The sequence below is a fragment of the Monopterus albus genome, unplaced genomic scaffold (assembly GCF_001952655.1).
Source record: "Monopterus albus unplaced genomic scaffold, M_albus_1.0 scaffold90.1, whole genome shotgun sequence".
Lineage (NCBI taxonomy): Eukaryota > Metazoa > Chordata > Actinopteri > Synbranchiformes > Synbranchidae > Monopterus > Monopterus albus.
This window is the reverse complement of record NW_018127970.1, coordinates 996732-1018298: the sequence shown is the minus strand read 5'-3', so window position 1 is coordinate 1018298 and position 21567 is coordinate 996732. Positions and strand designations below refer to the sequence as shown.

At 40.7% G+C, this 21567-nt stretch overlaps 1 protein-coding gene across 1 annotated transcript in view; it reads left to right on the top strand.

Moving 5' to 3' along the window:
• The window catches only part of mta1 (metastasis associated 1), a 36755-nt gene that overhangs the window by 6483 nt on the left and 8705 nt on the right, over positions 1-21567 (top strand). Inside the window, exons 2-10 of the mRNA XM_020607986.1 lie at positions 2840-2907; positions 5095-5188; positions 13943-14069; positions 15812-15875; positions 16117-16234; positions 17889-17991; positions 18120-18219; positions 19970-20158; positions 21330-21404. Of these exons, the coding sequence (XP_020463642.1) occupies positions 2840-2907; positions 5095-5188; positions 13943-14069; positions 15812-15875; positions 16117-16234; positions 17889-17991; positions 18120-18219; positions 19970-20158; positions 21330-21404 (938 nt within the window). The remainder of the gene's footprint in view (positions 1-2839; positions 2908-5094; positions 5189-13942; positions 14070-15811; positions 15876-16116; positions 16235-17888; positions 17992-18119; positions 18220-19969; positions 20159-21329; positions 21405-21567) is intronic.

The following is a 21567-nucleotide window of genomic DNA, read 5'->3' as shown; positions in this document are numbered from 1 at the left end:
TAACATTCCTTGATTGGCTTACACAAAATTTGACTGCACTGTGACATCACAGGCACCGGAGCTTGTTGATAGGCTGGCGCTGGGAGCGGGGGATGGACAGTATGGGATGGGGGCCGGGAGGGAGTTGTTATACGCGGGTTGAGGTGGCGGGAGGGCTGATGGGAAATGGAGAGACTGAGTGACGCTGCTCGGTGCCTGCAGGCCCCCTCTCTCTCTTTCTGTTGCTCTCATTTTGAGTTTCTCTCCAGCTTGTACTCTACCAGGCTTCAGCTCCTCACATGGTGGAAACTCCAACACTCAAACATCCCACTCTTGACTGTCACTTAACCCTTTTCTTTCCATTTCTTCTTGCTGGAGTGGAACCTAAGTGGTTCCATTCTTGGTAACCGAAGTTCCTGAGCCAGGAAAATGGAAGACATCAAGTTATTCCTAGTATCCCATCTTCACAGTCGCTCTAAATGTACGGAAAAACGTGCTGTTGCCAGCCCAGAAATGCCAACACTGAATGTTTGACATGTGGGTCTGCTTCATTTTGAAATGGTCAATCTAAAACTAGCATTTAAGACAAGCTAAAGCAACTCATCTTAACATTTGAAATGCTTGAAGCGTCAAATGTTTGGCATTGTTCTCAGAAAATTGACAGATGATTAACCGGCAGTCAAAATTTGTTGTATTTATGCTTAATCGAGTGTTAAATAATATCTTTTGTGTGTTTGTTTTAAGGTAGAAGTCAGAGATTGAGTGCCCTAAAAGAGAACGATGCTGATTAACTTTCTTGTGAGTGACTTATCAATTAATCAGCTAATTGTGTAGCTCTAATCACGTTAGTTGCTTGAGGACACCTCAACCCTGCTCAATAAAAAGACAGCGTCTGACTCACTTTTCCGCTCCACATTTTCCGTCTGGTGATCACACGACTAGACACAAGCCAGTCTGTCTAACCTCTGACCTCCAGGCTCTTGCCTCCCCCTGCATTTTAGAAAAGACATCTCATCTTCAGCTTTGGTGTTGGTCAATTTCAAGTTGGCCTATTTGATATTCAGCAGTGGGGTGAAGATGTCACAGTGGCAGTGGAGTCTAGTAACAAGCTGATACAGGGTGAAGAGACGACGGGCACGATGCTGCTGCTTTGGTTAACCCATAAGGGGAAGTTTTAAGTTCTTACATCTTTTGGTAATTACAAAATATTTTGGAATTGTTTCATTAAATGTTTCCTATATCTACCAACTATCAGCTTTTAGCTACTTCAATCAGCAGGGTGTCTGCAGTATGAAAGTCTTAAAAAGCAACAAGGTACCTAAAAGTCTTGAGTTTAATTTGTAAAGTTGTTTAATAGTTTTTTTTTTCTCACCTGCTATAGACAGTCACATTAGTTATAACTTTTTATAACAGTAAATGTGTGGTTCTCCATTGGTTTGACTGTGAAACAGTTATGAAATGTCATTCTGTCTGGTATTACAGGTCATAAGAAGTCTTACAGTTAACTTGGTGCACACTGTGGAAATCCTGAATCAGTCATTTTACATTTACGATTTCATTTGCAAAGCTTTAGACAAGGGCATGAACTTGTGCTGTTGCACTGTGTCTGTGTGGGTGGAGGGAAGAATACCACCAGCGATAGAGGACCAAAAGGTTTTCCAATAGAGAAGCTGTGCCCCTTGTGTGGACAGAGATGTTTGTGTATCTGCCTCTTCTTTGAGACTTCTTATTGGACTGCTGATGTTAGCAGACACAGTGTTCACTCTTCATAGAGTGAAACAGCCCCCAAACCGGAACTGCAGTCAAGAACATAAATTCTTTCAGCCCTAGTCAGCTGTGATATAACCTAAATAATTCAGTGCATTTCTCTGGAATCAGAACAATTGGATGAGAACTGAAAACAATTAGAACTGCAGTGATGAGATGAGAAAATAAAAATAATAAGCAACTATTTTGATAATCAGTAAATCAGTTTTGGTCATTTTTAGGCAAAAATGCAAAGAATTTTTCACAATTTTTCTTGTTTTATTGACAAAACAATAAATTGGATCAGTGGAGAAAATCTGCTAATTGAAGCATAATGAAAATATTTGCTGTTCATTTTTACTTTCAATGAGCTGGAAACAATGTTGCATGAAATAAAAGCAAGGTTCATTGTGTATTGTGGTTATGCTGGTGGAATGCGGGGTGATCTCTGGCCTACTCGGTCAAGAAGATGGTGGCCTAGGGGAGTGTGTGAGGATTGGAAGGGGGGAGGTTTAGGGAAAGGGAGGATAGCTCTCGCTCCAGGCAGCCTATCAAGTGTAGGGTTTAGTCTGACAGTGCTCAGCCAAGACGCATGCAGGGCTAAGACCAGGCACCCTACCAAGACTTGGGCCTGTGGGGACATCCTGGTGAGAGCTAAGCTTCCAAAGGGCCTGGAGTAGTTTGGGGATATTTGTTTGAACACACATACACACACACACACACACACTCACTTGAATGCACAGTAAAGTGGTAAAGCTTCTGCAGTCTCTCATACACACACACAAAAATACAAACACCGTGCATGCAAACAGAGACGCAAGAGCAATGAACGGAGAAGTGAGACAAGTCTGAATGGAAGAGCATGTGTCAGACCTCCCAGCTACAACTGGATCCTCTATGAAATATGTGTAATTGGATTAAACCAACATTTTATGGATGTCTGTGTTATACTTTCCTGTTGACTAATTACGTTGTCGTAGTGTGGTCCGACTGGTAGTCACCCTGAATGTTTGGATGACCTTGCAATAGTGACTGACAAGCCTCCCCCCTTCTTTTTCTCCATTTCTGCTTTCTCTGCCTCTTCCCCCTTCTCCTTTTTGCTTTCCCTCTGCAGATTATGTTTATTTTGAGAACTCATCCAGTAACCCACTGCTGATCAGGAGGATAGAGGAGCTGAACAAGGTGAGTGCGTCTCTTAGGTTCAACTGAACTCTTAAATCCAGTGCACTGGGATTTCATGTCTCTGTCCCAGAGCTTTATAACTCTTTTTAAGTGTGTTCCTGATTGTATCTATAAAACAAAAACCTAAATTTAGTTTGTAGTGTAGAATAACTACTGCCTTTTGTTGAATATCTTTTAAATTTGTTTTTCTCACCTGTGTGGATTGTCTTTTGTGATCATTTTAGAATTTTTACACCCTGGGATGTTTAAAAACTGCCTTCTTACTGATGCAAAGGAAAGAGAATTGTTTCAGTAATTTAGTTGATTGTTTTGGCTTCTCAAATGTAAAGATTTTATGTGTATATTTGTTATATATGATAGTATCTTTGGACTGTTGGTTGGACAAAGGGACATTTGGTGATGTTTTTTGTTGTATATATTAGTAAACGGGATGTTATTTGGACTTAGATTGTTGGTTTGGCAACAAACAATTTGAAGATGTCACCTTGGTCTTTAGGACATGGGAACAATAATTAAAAATTTTTAAAACTATTTTCTGGCTTTTTTTTAGCCCAGATGATTGATTGATTGATTGATCAGTGAAGAAAAAAAAACTGTAGATGATCATTCATGAAAATTAGGGATGGGATAATGTATCAAAATTCTGTATACTTCAATGAAAAAAGTCAGTATGTATGATTTTGTCTAGTGATATATACCATGTGGTCTCCATACACCGTTGACTTTATATTGTTTTGTAAATAGCCTAACAGCTCAGTTTAGCTCCCAGACTTTAGAGTCATGCTGTTGTAATAAATGCAGAAGGTTGTTTGGCATCATCTTGCTGAACACTTGTAAACTAATTACCTTCCAGATCACTTGTGACCAGCTGTAATGATTACAATTAGTTCATCTTTTTTTTATTTATTTATTTAAAAAAAGCTATTCATCAAGACTTCCAGTGCTTTGTAGTGCAGCTGAAAGAAAACGGTGTGCTGTGTGGGACACAAAGCATTTTCAAAAGATCTCTGGGACACACAAGGATCTGGTTATTCTATCCATCTTGTGATAAATACCCAGGTCATGTTTAATAATTGATTAATGATATAATTAAGAATTACTGTTACACACCACTGGGAAGTGCTGATAAAACTTGATTTAAAACACTTGTAATTAAATCTGTGTAGGCTGTATCATCCCTACACATTTCCAGTGACAGCTTTCAAACCAGTATGGCTGTAAAATAGTTAATTTGCATTTATGTAGCATTAAAAATGTTGTAAAAGGTCTCAAATTTAACTTTTTGAACACAGCAGAAAACCTTTATAAAGTTCTTAATTTTGCTGCTTGGCTGCCACATGTTTTAAAATGCATCCTTATGATCACAGATATGCCTTTTCTCTGTTTTTACACCTGTACTCAAGTCTTAGTGGTGACTGTAAATCTGTTCAGCTTCTTTCTTAATATCCACTGTCATGTTCTACTGCACTTGACCTGTAATGTTGCCAGTTTCCACTTGCATACACAAAGAAATGTTAGAGAATCTTACTTAACCTTACACCTTTATATTAACTACAGCTGCGTCTGTACTTGCCTAAGTGTCTGTCATGCATCAAAAGAGCAAAATTTAAAGGAAGACTGTGGAAGTGCTCTGCGTTTCATTTGTAAAGTGTTTGATTTTTAACATGGTCATAAATGAGCAAATTATTGTTTCTCTGTTCTATAGCCCCTTTTTCAAATATGGAACTCATATTGCCAGAGTAGAAAATCTTAATATCTACAGCATCTGCACTACTTAATTCACACACTAAGCATCAGTTTATCAATACTGCAATATACCCTCATTCTGTGTTATTTTATATGTAGGGAGTCAAAAAGAGTTAAAGGCTGCAAATCAATTTCTAAATCAGCCTTATTGCTTTTTAGACTTTAAGTAATTTTACCCAGTGGTCGATTTTCTTCCCAATTTATAAACATTTTTGTATCAATCAATCAGAAATTAATCTTAGGAACACACGGACAACCCCCAGCGTTCCTGTCCTGATAACTGCAGCACTTATTACGATTTTCAAGAGTTGCTGTATTCTCACGCTGCATTTTCAGCCAAAGTTAAACTCATCTATGGGTTTTCATCTGTGTGCGTGTGTGGGTGCTCTGTGTGTGGCACCACTTGTTGCCGTGGTAACGCCGATTGTCTCTGGTTTGCAGACAGCCAATGGGAACGTGGAGGCCAAAGTGGTGTGTTTTTACCGGCGCAGGGACATCTCCAGCACACTCATCGCCCTGGCAGATAAACATGCAAGTGAGTGACCACCCATAACCCAGCCAGCAAGCATCAGGCATCAAAAAACACACCAGCCATGATTTACCACTTCTTTTTGGCAGTTATCTTGTACTGCAAAGTTGTAGTGTCTTCAAATCCAGTTGAATAAGATTCCACCCAACTGGAAAATACAGCGCTGCTTGTTATGAAGCTTGATTGTAAAGCTTGTATGCACACCAGATTTTATCAAAGGCTGATACAAAATTGGACAGTTTGTATGCTGTTACCGAGCCGAGAGGAGCAGCCCAGACTGCAGCCCCTCCTCTGACGAGCCTGACTGCAGACAGTATTCGATCTGCTGGTTGTATCAATATGACAACACCTGTGTGTGTCTGTCTGTGCATGTGTGCCCTTCTCTGCCCTGTTAAAGCGTGGCTGCGTAGCATGTACTTGAACGTGGGGTTGTTCTCCAGAGTTTGGAGCAAGCTTTGCAGTATCTTGAACAGCTGGCCAACTTTGAATGGGCTTTGCCTCAAGCAGCATTATGTGGCCTTTTAATGTTCTGAGTACCAGGATGTTTTACAGGGAGCAAGACACTGCCCGTTCAAGGCAGGATTATTGCGCCAATTATTGGCCATACCGTTTTGTATAAACAATTACCAAGCTGGTATGGGGAGGTCAGTGTTGACCCTCCTTTAATCTGCGACGAGAGATAGTAGCGTTGGCGTGACTGTTCCGTTTTGGCCTCTTTTGGGCTTGTGTGCATTGACATATGAAGTTTTGATGACATGGTTTCTGCAGTGTGCCGCTAGGGGTTTTAATGTTAATATTGCTTACAAGAAACAGAATCCATGACCATGAGTAACATGTTTTATATTATGCAAAACAACTTTGAGTGTGAATCATGTTGTGCAATACTCTGTTTATCCACCGCTGTTGATTGGAAGGCATCATTAACAGTATGCTTTCTATTTCTGATGTGTTGTGTTATATGTCAGGCTGGATGTCAAACGTTACGCCTCTGATGCCGGTATCTGTGCAAAAAGATCACGGGGCGGCATTATGCCTGCTTTCTTTAGTTCTATGTGAACAGACTTTGTGTATTATTAGAGGCTACTTCTTCAAAAAATGGTGATTGGAAAGAAAGGGAAATACCGATAGGTCAGTTTAAGATGGTTAGTGGTCAAAGAAATGGTGAGGAAAAAGACTTGTTGTTGCCAGTAACAAAAATGTATCACTTAAAGGCCTGAATCGGCCAGAACCATTCTTGGTTGTCTGGGTCACCTCTTCCTCAGTGGTCAGTTGGAAATGATTCCTTCAGGGCACAGCTCACCTGAACTCAAAGGGTAAAGAAGCAGGATGAGGAGCAGGAGTGAGTTAAGTCCAAATGTGCAAAAATTAAACCAGAGTGGGAATAAAAGCACTGCCATCCTGTAGTCCAACTACAGAAACCGACTGCTAGTCTTTGACTGGGTGTGGCACAGTAAATGTTGTCTCTTGGGTGTGAAAGTGTATCAGTGTGTGTGTGTGTGTGTGTGTGTGCGCTTGAACTGTCAAGTGCTCTGTTTATGAATGTGAATGCAATTCTGTGTGTATTTGTGTGTGTTTGTGTGACTCTTAACCACAGAGGAGGTCTGGAGGGTGTATCTGTGGCAGGCAGGATTGTTCTGTCGGACCACACAGCATCACTTGGTCAATGTGTCTGTCCCTTGAAGAAGGCCTGTCTTTTGAGCAGCGTTTATGTGCACTTGTACATATGCTACTTTAACTGCACAATTATTTTTGTCTGTGACTTTTGGTTATTCTGGTGTGTCTGCTAACAGACCGATGAAGTATTATAACTGTAGTTTTAAGGCCCAGTCCTTAAAACTATGGCTTCAGTGTATGGATTCCTTCATGTTGCATGGTACGAGTTGGATTGGTTTTGGCTGTGCTCTGCCAGCTGCAGTTCGGTAAGGGACTTCCAGACATTTACAATATGTAGAAAATGCACGACAGGAATAGCTGTGCACCACATGGGTGTGGACTGTATCCTGTTTGTGTTTCTATAGCTGCAGCCGTACGCTATACGCTTTTCTATGCCTTTCTACGTTTGTGTGTATGTGATGAACATAAGTTCTGGGCCCTGTCACAGGAATTGCTGGAGAGGTACATTTAATTCAGTTTGTTATGGATCAGTGGAGAATGGCGTGTGTGTGTGTGTGTGTGTGTGCGTGCATATGAGCCTGTGTGTCTTCATGTGAGTCATTGATCAAATATTTAGCTTGCAGAGATTCTGAGCACTCCCTCAATGGGGCCTCCAGCTCCGGCTTAAGCCCCTCCCCTGTGACCGAAGCAGCCTCCTGAGTGGCCAGCTTCTGTGGCGAACTTGGCATTTTACCTCCCTGGCCCCTCCCTTCAGACGTTTGAATTTGCCATGAGTCAAACCTTTTTCTATTTTTGAGATGTGGCTTCTGCCTCCCATAAACAATAGACAACAGTGTTGCCAGTGAACTGATGCACAAAGTTCAGCTAAGTCAAGCTGGTCGCAGGCTGAGTCCTGTGTATTACAGCCACTGGTTTCTTTTTGCCTGGGCTTCAGAATGGGCCATGTTGTATAAATACAACCCCTCACCCTGCCACTAGCGGCGTTGTTGTAAGTTACACAACCACTCTCTATTTGACAAGAATTATTATAATGTGTTACAATGGGTCCTACAGTGGGAGGATACATTTTTCATTCGCATCCCAGGCTGCAAAGCTGCACGAGCTGTATTTTTATCAGCTGTAATGATTACACAGTGAAGGCAGCTTCCGTTCCTCATGTCGACACTGTTGTAGTTCCTGTTAGGAAGCGCATGGGGATTTTATGTTGTGGTTAATAAATGCTAAGCAGCTCATGAGTCTTATTAGTTTTAACTTCATAGAAAATTCAGTGCTCGGTTTGTCAGGGACGAAAGAGGAAAATTATGCCAAAAATACCCTTGTGTGCTCCATACAGTGTAAAAGCAATTATGCAGTTCTGGGACTTTCTTTAACCATTATTTTAGTAAATTAAAATGCTGTTATTTTTAATGAGCTTGTGTATGTTTTTGACTAGATTTACATTCACTAGAGAAACAAGGTTACTGGAAAAAACTAGGTTTTACACTTTTACATGTTCTGCAGCAAAGTGATTACTCTAAAAGTCATGTTTACATGCACTTAGGTGTTTATTGGATTCCTTCCCAACTCCCTGCTATGTTGTTCAACCTGGGCTTGCACTTACATCTGTTGTCTGAGATACTCTGTGCTTGGTCTTTGTCATGGAGTCTTGAACAACCCCTGGAAAAAAAACTAGGTTGCAAGTTAAGATTATATGTTGCTAAATCCTGGTTTCATGATGTTTAAGAAGTGCGGCTCTGGTTTCTTAAAGGAGAATTCCAGTGATCATGTTTAAAACATCAGTTAGTTCTGGCATCAGTTTTCTAATGTCATGAGAATGATTAGTAAGCCTGTAAATGACTGGAAAAATGTATTCTGTGATTCTGGAGGAAAAGTTGTGTCTGGGAAAATGTTGACAAAGTTGTCACAAATTTTTAATGGAAAACCTGCATTACAAGCTGGAGGTGTGGACTTTGAAAGATGAGGCCATCTGACAAAAAGGCGCTATTGAGTTTCACTGTGGGATGTACAGGATCCAGCACTCTGGCACTTTTAATTTTGAAGATTAAAAAAAATAATAAAATATTTGTGAGACCCACAATTTAGCTGGATTGCCAGTGTGCACTTTTAAGCACTAAAAGTAAAGTGAGGATGCTTTCAAAAGTATTGGTGAGTAGTTTTATTTTATTAAATAACACAAAATCATCAAGTAACACAAGGCATTTGGCAAGTAGGTGGTTACAGGCATCTTGAAGAATGAACCATATTTCTATGGATTTAAGCTGCCTCAGCGTCTTCTCTCTCTCCTCATGTAATCCCAGACTGACTCCATGATGATGATCAAGGCTCTCTGGGGCCCATACCATGTGTCACAGGACTCCTTGTTCTTCTTGTCTCTGTACTCAGTTCATTGTCATGCTGCTGAATGAATTTGAGACCAGTGGTGTTGGTCTCTGATGGTGTTGCGTGATGGATAAGAATCTAAACATCTGAAATGCCTAAAAACTTTGCATAGTCGTACATCTGTGTCTGACAGTTTGTCTGTGCGGAAGAAAGCTAATTCTTTCCGTCACAAACACTATACACCACATTCAAATGATACTACTGGCGCTCACATGAACATGCGTAGCTTGTTCTGAACTTTTCTGTTTGTATTGTGAGCCTTTAAGACCAGGTTAAAATAATATTTACGTTACATTATATCACAATATTACCATACCCAAACTTTTTTCTCACATCGTAGTATTGATTTTATATTGACTGAACTCTCTCAACTTTAGTAGGAATGAGCAAATTGTTATTTTCCTTTTGACCAATAATAATTTGTAAGGTGAAGCTACATGTCTGTAGCTGTCTGCTTCTCTCTCCAGTTCCTCCACCACCATATAAATGCACACTGTATCATAGCGGTGCAGTCAGTTTGTTAACATAATAACGGTCTGCTGCTCTCTCCTCACCTCCTCTTCTCACCCGCAGGCATGCTCTTTCCTCTGCTTTCCCTCCCCCTGCTGTCTCTCAGCCCAGTAAGGCGACCCCATTCATCAATAATTGATAATTGGCTGGGACAGGTGAGATGGAGAGCCAATTTGTAGAGAGTGTGGTGTGGGTGCGCTGCCTGGAGATTGGCTCAGAGGAGGAAAGAAGGACTGAATTTGGGGAGCTGAGCTGCTGCTAAAGGACCCACAGCAGCCCTTTGGAAGGGCTAGGCTGCTGATGGACCACTACATAATCCTGCTTGTGTGTGTGCATGTACTGATGGACATGTGCATACAGAAGTAGAGTAACACATACGTCTAAGCATGCTGCGACGCAGCTCAGAAATAAAGTTGATATTATTTAGTATACTCCAAAAATTACAACTTGTACATTTTTGCTCAAAGGGCATATGACAGCTTTATATTTATACCCTCAGTTTGGTTTGAGACATACTCTATAACAAAGCTTTCAATGGGGGAGTATAGGAAGAAATATTAGGATGAGTGGCAGAGGAGAGATCCCTCTTCCAAGACAAACAGATATGCAATAGATGCAATATGTGAACGAGACAAACAGCTTTTTTTTCCAACCTCCAACAGAACATGTTCCTTCTTGTTTTTCACTGGAGGTTGAAAAGCTAATTTCAACTTGCATTTAACTGGCATACTGATAGTTTAGGGGTTAAGGCACCAACCATGAACCACAGCAGCTCCAGTTCACAACCAGCTGGGGACATCTGTTGTATGCCATTGCCTTCATTTCCTGTCCTATCACTATTATTGGCCATCCAGTGTGGGCATAACACCCCCAAAGAACAAATGCATCAGTCAGGTTTACTGTAGAATGGGGTAATATATTTCACAATTCTCAAAAAAAAAAAAAACATGGGATCTGTAACAAAATAGTTTATTTATATATAGTATAATGTACATATGCTTCGTCAGGGGTCCCCAGACTGGTACCGGTCTGTGGATCATTTGGTACCGGGCTGCAAAGAAAATTTCGTGGTTAAAATTAGTTATTTTTGTTTCATTAGTCTTCCGGATCTTATTTTGAAAAACAACTGTTTCTGCCTTTGCCTCACTACCGCACTTGACTCTGGCACGCCATTTCACGCATCAGCGACACAAGTTAACCCTTGAAAAAACAAAATGAGCCAAAAACAAAATTCACTGGAGAGCTTATTCGGGAAGGAATGAGAAAACGATGGGACAGCAGAAGGATCACAGACTGCCAGCAAAAAGAAAGCTGCATTTAAAAGAATATACCATGATTCCTGCCTAAGATACGGGTTCATCGCAACCAGTGATACACAAGCTCCACACCTGCTTTGCATAATTTGCGGTGACCGACGAGCTAATGAAGCCATGAAAGCCTCAAAAATGCTCCATTACATTGAGACAAAACACCCTGCGTTAAAAGAATTGGAATTTCTTGAAAGGAAAAAAAAATCGTGAACATGAAGGACAAAACCAGTTATTGAGGGCCACCACTTCAACAAATGTGTCTGTGCTGAAGGCATCATTCTTAGTTACGGAGTAGATTGGATATACAGAACACAATTCGAGTGGCACTGTCTCCCATCACCCTCAAATGGGACCATCTAGTTGCAGGGAAACAAGCCCAGGGCTCCCACTGACTCTGCATTATGTTGAGTAGATATTATAGTGTAGAATTATTGTAATTGGAACCCCCCCAACCTCTACTCGGTCCGTGGAAAAACTGTCATGCATGAAACTGGTCCCTGGTACAAAAAAGGTTGGGGGCCGCTGCTTTATGTAACAACAAAATTCTACCAATATACATTTTATTTTTGTTCCATTCATTTTCTTTCTTATTATTTATTTATGTGGATAGTGCAGAAAAATACACACATCTTACACACATCCAAGTTTTAACTCCTCTCTTCACATTAAAAGCCAGTCTTGCAAATAATTAATCCACTCTTTGTGCCATTTGGTTCAGTATTGCAGTGTTATGGATGTTTATGCTAATGCAGCAGCTTACAGGGGAAACTCGAGCAGCACCGCCAGGTTTGAACTCATTATGAGCCGCTTGGCTGTAGCTACTGGGACAACAGTAAATGTCTAAAAATGTAAAGTACGTTTAAAGCATGTATATACACACCAAATATTGGGTATTTGCAAAGCATGTTTTTGTTATGTTTTAACACATACCTAGTTTACTTTACCTCTCTCACATTTTGTCTCACCTCCTTACAAGTTCCAACTTATTTTCTTTTTCTTGAATCTTGTTTATTATTAATCGCTGTCTATATTTTGTTGCTTTTACATGGCAGAGGATGGAGCGAGGCTCATGCTGTGTGTTTGTGTGTGTGAGCGCGCTCTGCCTGAGCACTACTAGTATGTCTGCTGGGTGCTGAGTGCTGAGCAGCGTGTGGGAGTGAAGGAGTACTTATTGATTTTGGCCACACATCTCTTCTCCTGGAAATCCCTTGATTGCTTTTGTTCTGCTCCCCGTCTCCCTCTCTCTGTCTCGCTTCCTCTAATGAAAGTCCAAATGAATTGGAGCACGTACTGACTGCTCTCTCTCTTCCCTTTTCACTTCTGTGCTCTCTCTACCATTTCTATCGCTCTCTCTCTCTCTCGACCTGTCTTTGTCTCATTCTCCTGCTCCCCCTGCTGATTTCACTGGTGCTCCCCTTCTTGCTCTCCCTCTCTCTTCCTCACTGTCTTCACATCGCTCTGTCTTCATCTGATGTTCCCTTGCTCTTTATCACTTTTGTCACACTTTCTCCCTTTGTGCTCTTCTCGCCTGTTTTATCGGTTTGTTTTATGTTTTCTTGTCCATCTCGCCTCCTCTTTTCTCAATTCCCCCCTGTGTTTCCATCTTATAGAGTGTGTGCAGTCGGGATGTGGACTATCAGCAGCAGTGAAATCTATTCTTTAGGATGACTCAGACACATGACCTACTAAAACGGGCTCCAACAGTCCGTCTGCTCTCGGATCCATTCTTTTTCACTCAGTGCCTTCAGTTCTTGCTTTTTCTACGTGTAATCTGTGATTGTGACATGCATTCTCCAAGATTTTCTTTTTAAACCAAGACACCAGGAGTCTCCCGGAGCTGGTCTGGAAAAATCCATGTCCTAACAGTCTGCCTTGCATGCGAGACATAATCTGAGATATACCTGCAGAAACTGACTCGAGAGAAGTTAGCTGAATTGACACAAACCTAAAGAGAAAGCAGTTTTACACATAAAGGTCAGTTTCTTGTCAGGTAGAATATTAACCAGTCCGTGGAAACGGTTGCATCTGTGGCTCTGGAGGAGCTTTTTCAAGTCTGAGAAAAATTTTTGAGGCCTGTCTTCCAAACTGGGTGTGTGCAGCTTGAAAGATGCACTGTAGGCATTTAACTGGTAGGAAGGGTCTAATGAAAAGATCTTATTGGTTGTGTTAAGGGACACACAGGGAAGTTTTTAGGCTTGGAAACAAATGCAATAATCCCACTAGGAGTTAAAAGTTGGCTTGTTCATAATGGAAGCTACTGTGTGTCTTTTTTCTGTTTTACATGGATAAGTTAGGAGATTAAACTGTACGAGGGCTGCAGCTAATTATTGTCATTGTCTATTAATTTCTCGATTAGTTCTGTCTGTAAAACGGCTGAAGTTTATTTTATGGTTTCCTAGAGCCCAGAATAACATCTTCAAATACCTTTTTTGTTTTGTTGGGCCAACGGTCCAAAACCCCAGAGACATTCAGCTTACAATGATATGTGACTAAGAACAGCAATACATTTGTACATTTGAAGAGCTGGAACCTGCAAATGTTTGGCATTTCCGCTCAAAAAATCAATTGTCACAATAGGTGCTAAATATTTTTCCGCTCATCAACTAAGTGATTGTTTCAGCTCTAAACGCTGCACTGGTGTCCCATTTCTATGCAGAATCAGAAGAGGAAACCTTGAGGTTGTTGGATTTATACTGCAAACTGGATGAAGATATCATGTGTGAGAGTTTATGTAAAATGCTTGTATATACAAGTCTCCCTCTCCCTGGCGACGTCTTTGTTCCAGCTCATCAAGTGTGCATCCTTGTGTGTTATATTTGCTTGTTGTACATCTGAGACTATTTCGCTGCAACAGATGTATTTTCCTCCTCTTTTGTCCCCATGGACACCATTGTTCCACCTCATCTAATGTGCGTATGTTTGACCTTTGCCCCCTTTCACCACACAGGGGAGCTGGAGGAGGAGATGGAGAATCCAGAGATGGTGGACCTCCCCGAGAAACAGAAACATCAGCTCAGACACAGAGAGCTATTCTTGTCCCGCCAGCTGGAGTCTTTACCTGCCACGCACATCAGGTACACTGCAGTACACCTCACTAAATGATGTGTTGTTGTTTTTAGGCTTTCTTTTTTTATTGAACTTTTTGTGCATCTGTTTCTACCTAGAATTTTGTACCCATTCAGTCCCAGGCTATGAATAAAGACATTTTTTTTAGGTTACTGTTGCTTCTTTATCCATTTTATGTATGGATAAACAAGCAACCAAAAAATGTTCCCTGGAATTTTCTAATAGATTATCATTAAATTCAATATAAATCAGAATTAAGTGGGTAACAGCACTGGAATTAGAAACAGGTTACTGTGGTTTTACACCGTAGAATACATCAGAGGAGCAACCGGTCAAAAATTCTCTCACACACACACACACATTTATATTCTTGAATTAAATCTCCCTCAGGACTCTTGTAAAAACCAAAATATGCTCACACATGTCTTCATGACCCAAACACACCCACGTTGCATATGGTGCTTGTGTCTGAGAACCTCTAGCTAACTTTGGTTGATCCTGGACAGTATTTAACTCTTCAGCGGAGGAGTTTATCAAAGTGAGGTAATTAACCATGGTTTTAATGACATTTAAAATTTGAAGTAGTAATACTAACTGTTGGAAATGTTACCATGGTTTACAGTGACACCGGTAACCATTTCACCCCTAGTGTACTGTAAATAATAAAATAGACATTGAGTGTAAAGCTTTAACTAAGGTATTCAAGGTACTATGGGACTAAATGATTTACTAGATGATCAGTTATTTTAATGAACCTAGAGAACCAGTTTGACTGCTCTGACTGTTTTACCTTCAGTATTACTGCGTAAACTGCAACATACTATTTTAATGGCAATAATGTATGCAAAGGAAATCTGGATTCTGTGCCTGAGACTGTAAAACTGGAATCCCCTGATAATGATGTGATCTTTAATTGTTTCCTTCACTCATATTTTCTCTAAGACCAGATGGCTGAGAGCTGTTTGGGCCGACCAGCTTTCTATTGAGTCAGGCACAAAATAATCCACCTATTTGCAGTGTGCACGTTGAGCACTAAATGTCAACAGAAAGCTGTTTCTACATATAGAACCGCCTGCGCTCATCAGTAAGCTCCAGGCAACCCACCTAGTTGTTATCACATTATTACTTGACATTTCTGAAGAGTCGCAAGAAGCACAGATCTGCTCAAATAAAAATATTCTGATGAACTGTTTGTGCAAATTCAAGTTTGATTAAATTTTCTAACTTTAATGTTCAATGTGCAATGAGGTTACACCTGGTGTTTGAGTTCATCATTATATTTTATTACATTATACCTGCCAAACTGTATTTCCCTCAGGCTGCAGAGGTATGAATAATTAGCTGGTAAAAGATTAGAATTCAGACAGTAGCAGTTTGGAGCAATGAGCACACTGGACCATGATTTGTCGAATAACACACTGGCCCACCTGGAAATAAATCAGTGTAGTCGGTTCAGACTTTGAGGTGCATTCACTTCAAAGTATCCTCTTGGACAGGTTCTCTGGCAGAGAGGGGTTTGGTCCGAGTGTGTAGCTTTCATCTTGTACTTATATAACCAGGTATCCCATGGACTCCCATGGATTCTTGTGTGTTCTGTGTTTCACATTAAATATTCACTCTTTCTTGCCTTCTATCTTGTTCTCTCCCACCTGTCTTTATCTTGCCAATCACATATCCTTCTGTCCTTTCTTGCTGCTTCACACTCTGCCCTTTCGTTTCCTTCCTTCCCATCTTCTTTGCTGGACTCCAGAGGGAAGTGCTGTGTGACACTGCTAAACGAGACAGAAGCCCTGAAGTCCTACCTGGACAGAGAGGTATGTACATCACCTCCAACAACATGACTGGGATTAGGTGTGTTAGACTTGAGTTGCTATCTTAGAAATTGTGTGAGAATTATGACTTTAGAGACTCTTGTTTCCCAATGAATTATTCAGCATGTTGACCCAGAATGTTCTTTTCACATACAGTAATGAGGAGACAAGAGATTAGCAGAGGAGAAATGCACACACACAAATGGAGACACAGATACACTCCTCTATTTTGCATCTCTGTCTTGATGCCTTCTTCTACTCGCTAGTGTATGACCCCCAGCAAAAAACCCTGCTGGCTGATAAAGGGGAGATCCGTGTTGGGAACAAGTACCAGGCCGACATCACTGACCTCCTGCAGGAAGGTACATCATATTTAAATCTTGGCTGTTTTAATTGACAGAGTTTTCCATGAAGGCCTATTCTCAGAGTAGCACATTAACATTTTCCTGTAGAGGACCTTTTACCCTGCAGTGCACCAGGTTTTTTCTTTCTTTCTTTCTTTTAAGCACTTTTTCAGCAGTAATGGGCAGCGTGAGCCATAATAAAATGTTCAACTTTTAAAGTTTTTGTTGCTTCTCTGTTCGGGAACATTACATGAACTTAAAGTGGGATTTTCTGCCACAGTCCCCAAGTGTTTTTCTGTTTTTGACAAGTAAAGTTATAAAACAAACAAAAAAAAACAAAACAAGTAACCTAGTTTTCCATGGCAGTCACAGTATGGGAGCATAATTATACATAATACAAAAACACAGAGGATGATTTTACAGTCACCCGGAGATTGTTGAAAGAGTTGGGTGCATGATGTTACTTGACAGAAACACAGCTTTTACAGCTACCAGACAGCTGTGTTGTTGGCGGCAGCCATGCGCAGCATGACAGAACAACAAAGCTTCCTGTTTCTTGACAATAGAAGATCACATTTCCTTCCACTACAGTGTAATGTGTACACTCATACAGGCAGTAATTGGCCAAGTATTTTAAAACAGACAAGGAATTTGACTCTAGCTTTCAGTGTGGTCTTGTAAAGCATAAGAAAAGTTGAATACACACATTTATATTTAAATATATAATGGGTTAGTCCATTCTTCTCTTGTCAGTATTGTCGGACTTCCCTACCCTGTTTGTGACACTCGGCACCAAGCCCATTTGTTCCTACTGAAGGGTGAACTCTTATTCATTTTTTTTAAAGACTAAATAACTTTATTTTTTTGAGCAAATGTTATTTAAGCATGAGCAAATAGTGTCATTGTTTGGGGCAATCATGCGTTTATACATATGAGTTTTAGCAGTGAGTATTTTCAGCAGTATGACTGTGTATGTGGGACTGACTTAAAATAAACTACAGTGGTCATGTTCATTGTAACGCAGGAACATAAAACTCAGTGCAGCCGGGGTGGTGATATGTTTGTCATGATTTCTGGAAAGCCCTGGAGGTCTGTGGCACAGAGAATCCAGCTGTATCAGGTTCTGACAAAACCTGGCAGTAGGATTGGTTTGTTGGGTTTGAACTTTTTGTGGTATTTGATTAGTGTTTTTGATTATTCCAAGTTGCCCATAATAATAAAGCCCATAATTATTTTCATCTGAATTTAGCTGAAAGATATTTGGCTGACTTTTTGTGATATTCACTATGTTTAAATGTGACCTTTTACTGCCATATTCTGGGTTAAGCACTGTGCCAGATTTTTATTCTTTGTAAGTGGGGAAAATTGCTGAAATTGCAGATAGGACACCATGGGACACTAATCTCTCTAATTAAAGTCATGTTAATGAAATTCTTTTACATGTGTTAGAAGCTCAAGCAGGTTGGCTGTTTGCTTGCATGCTGGCAGACCACACCTGTTCAACTCTAGGATTCATTAAAGCTGGACCAAGGGAGTCTTTTAGAGAAAAAAAAATCAGGAAGAAAATCTAATTTGATTGTAAAATCCACAGACTCTTTCTGTATTTTGTGGGAAATTATGGAAAACATTTGGCTAAAATTGTCTTGTGTGTATGTTTTCTTGGTTCCTTTAGGTGAGAATGATGGAAGAGAACTGGAGAAACTAGAGGAGAAGGTCTGGGACCCCAACAGCTCACTGACAGAGAAACAGATTGACCAGTTCTTAGTAGTAGCTCGGTAAGTCAGGAACTTGAAGACCTCTACTGCTGATACACCAGGGACGAATTATATCCTACACCTCATGTGGATATCGAAAGTAAGATTAATATTTTTTTAAGATGTTTTGCATCACGTCTGTGTTCCAGGTCAGTAGGTACATTCGCCAGAGCCTTGGACTGCAGTAGTTCTGTCCGGCAGCCCAGTCTTCACATGAGTGCTGCTGCAGCCTCCAGAGATATCACCTTGGTGAGATATACACATACATGCACACATGAAAGCGGCCTTGAGTTAAATCAACATCATGCCACAGGTGAAAAGTGCAAGAGTTACAGTAGGAGTTTTTGTAAATCAGAGAAAGTGCCTGTAGTGCACTTGTGTTTGTTTGTGTCTGTTAGTGATTGTTGAGGACTGTGGCATTTGCCCCAGAAGCCTTTTGTGTTTCTGTTATGCCTAGATGTTATTCTCCTATATAAAACATAGATGAGAGGCCTTCTAGCTGCTCGCACTCACGCAAACACAGCCCACAGCTTCTCACACAAGGGGCTGCACACAAACTTTGTGAACTAAACAAATAAAAAGAAGTTGGTGAGATTTGTGGCTTATCCAGCTAACTTTGGGCTGGTACCATGAAGCTGGCTCACTTCTAATTGTGCTAGATCACCATGGTAACAAATGCAACACAGCTAACATGCTCCAGAGCAGGTTAACTCCAGATGATCTGATCAAAACCTATCGACAGCCTGAACACTGACCAGTCAGATCACTGGAAAAACTGAGGAATTACCCTACTGGATCCAGGTGGAGACAAAAGAGTTCATATTAATGTGATAAATAATAAAGAGGGATGGATGTTTTTGTAGAGCAGTCAAGTAGTTTTTCTTCTACAGGCATTCACTTTGGTTTAAAGTAGCTTCTAACAAACTAAGGGAGTCTACAGCCGACACATTGACTAACACTGTATTTTAAACACAAAGAATTTGACAGCAGCTCAGAATAATATGAGGAGGTTCTATTTAAATTTTTATTAGAAAAATAATCCTTAGACTGTTAATATATTTCCCATAATTATAAAAGAGCATACCAGTGAGACTGACTTTAGGTGCAACTTCTCTCAGCTCTGGCAGCAGAAACTGTTGTACATTAGTCATTTTTTACACATTCAGACAGCAGAGAGAGTAGGCTACTCATTCAGTAACACCCTTATAATAATACTGTGCCAATTTACAGTATATTCTTAGCTGTTCTTTTGTATTTGAAAATTATTTCTAGTGTCCTGCTTCTTATTTTATTCTAGTTATGTGGTCGTGGCCTATTGTCTACAGTTCACCTGCTGTAATATCACTTCTTGCTCTGGCTATAAATGAATTTCCCTGCAGGTATTGCTGCTCCATCTCATAATATATTCAGTACGTCATTCATGGTTTTGATGATGTCGCTTCTAATTAACAACTCCACCTCTGAATGTGCTCATAGACTGATAGAACAGAGCCAGCTGATAGCCAGCTTTGTGATACCGGACTAGGCTGAACTAGCTTTATGGTACAAGCCTCTGAATTTTGCAGACCTGCAGTACATAATTAGTCCAAACTACATTCAGAACAACATGAGAAAGGTCGGAGGCTAACGTGTACAGACAGGCAACAAAAAAAAAAAAAAGACAAACAGCTGAATAAATTAGTGGCGGCTGACAGTGAAAATGGTGTGAATTATGTGCTATGGCCTTCACAGTCACCAAACTCAACCCAGTTGAACACCTGTGGGAGATTGTGGAGCGATATGTTAGACAGCATCTCCACCACCATCGTCAAAACACCAAATGAGGGAATATATCTTGGAAGAATGATGTTCATCCCTCCAGTAGACTTCAGAGACTTGTAGAGTCAATGCTAAGGTGCACTGAGGCTGTTCTGATGGCACATGGTGGCCCAACACCTTACTGACCCACTTTATGTTGGGTTTTCATTTAATTTGTCACTTGTCTGTATTTTTATTTTAGTTTCACGCGATGGATACACTCCACGCCACGGGCTATGACATGACTCGTGCCATCGCAGCGCTTGTGCCTCAGGGTGGGCCTGTCCTCTGCAGGGATGAAATGGAGGAGTGGAGCGCTTCAGAGGCCAACCTGTTCGAGGAGGCACTAGAGAAATACGGCAAAGATTTCACCGATATCCAGCAGGATTTTGTGAGTAGTAAGCCAGTAAAAAACATTGTTATGCTGCTCATCAGCCTGTTTGTGGGATGCCTAAATCTAATTTAGAGATGTTTACAGTAGGTATTTAATACACCCATCATTTCTGCTTCTCACTGCACAAACCACAGAACTCCTGTAGAGGCTTTTGGAATTTATATAGCGATTTAGCTTTCGTTCAACTTTCAAACACAGTAGTAAGTCACCACTGCAGCCAGAGTGGAAATGTTACATGTTATCACAGTGAAAGCTGTGTTTCTGCTGTAGGTCCTCGCAGGCCTGTGTGTCTTCAAATGCACACTCTGCTCAGCTCTCACTGTGTGCATCACTCTGCCACCTGGTGGCTGGCTGCTGTCAGTGCCGCTCAGCCTAGTTTCCACCTAGGCCTTCTCTCAAACAGGACTACACCACCGGCACGGGTGGGGCCATTACTTGACAGCTCATTTTCCTCTCAAACTTCTTAGAGGGAACCTTACAGAGCCACTTCGGCAGCTGCGCATATTTTGTGGCCAGTCGGGCTTTTTATCTTTTACACAAAGAAAACAAAAGAAGCTCAACACCATCAGGCTGGAGCAGTTTTCTCACTCTCAGAACTATAAGGTCTTTTCAAGACTTTTTAATGTATTTATTTCAGATGTACTTGTTTATGACTGCACTCACCCTCATCTTTAGTTTATAGGTCGGCTCAGTGAAGATGACTATGTCATCTGCCCTGGTGGTATTCATAAATTTATTTCTTCTGTGCAGCTGACGATTATAACAGAGGTAGTGTGTGCGGTTTGGGATTGTGGGAAAGCCAGAGTGGTGTTGTTGATGGTACAGTATCTTGAGAATGATTTAAAATGTAGAAATTATCTTGGATAAAAGTGGTATTTTTATCACACATGATTAATAAACCAATTTATGCTAAACTGTGTTAAGTTCACACAAAGGTTAGTTATAAAAGAAGGATTTCTGAAGTTTTAGGGTGGTCACTGTGCTTCTGAACACTTTTCTCAAGAGTCAAGTGTCTGTAGAAAGATGCTCACTTCTCATCTGATGTTCACATTCTTCATCCAGATGTGTTTTTTTAACCAATCAGCAGTTTTAAACCAGAGACCTGTCAAACATATGTGTGCTGCAGTCACTTAAATAACCACTAAACTCAAACTATTTTGTTCTGTAGTTGCCCTGGAAGTCCCTGACGAGTATTATCGAATATTACTACATGTGGAAGACCACAGATAGATATGTACAGCAGGTAAATCCTCCTTTACACATCAGGGGTTTAAGACTTTTTGTGGCTGTTTAAATAGACATGGTTTACAGAGGATTGTTGGTTTAAGTATATCTTCTGCCACTAATTTATATTTTGTTTTCAAATACATTGAGGTGGCTTGGGGGGGGGGGGGGCGGGTCAGACT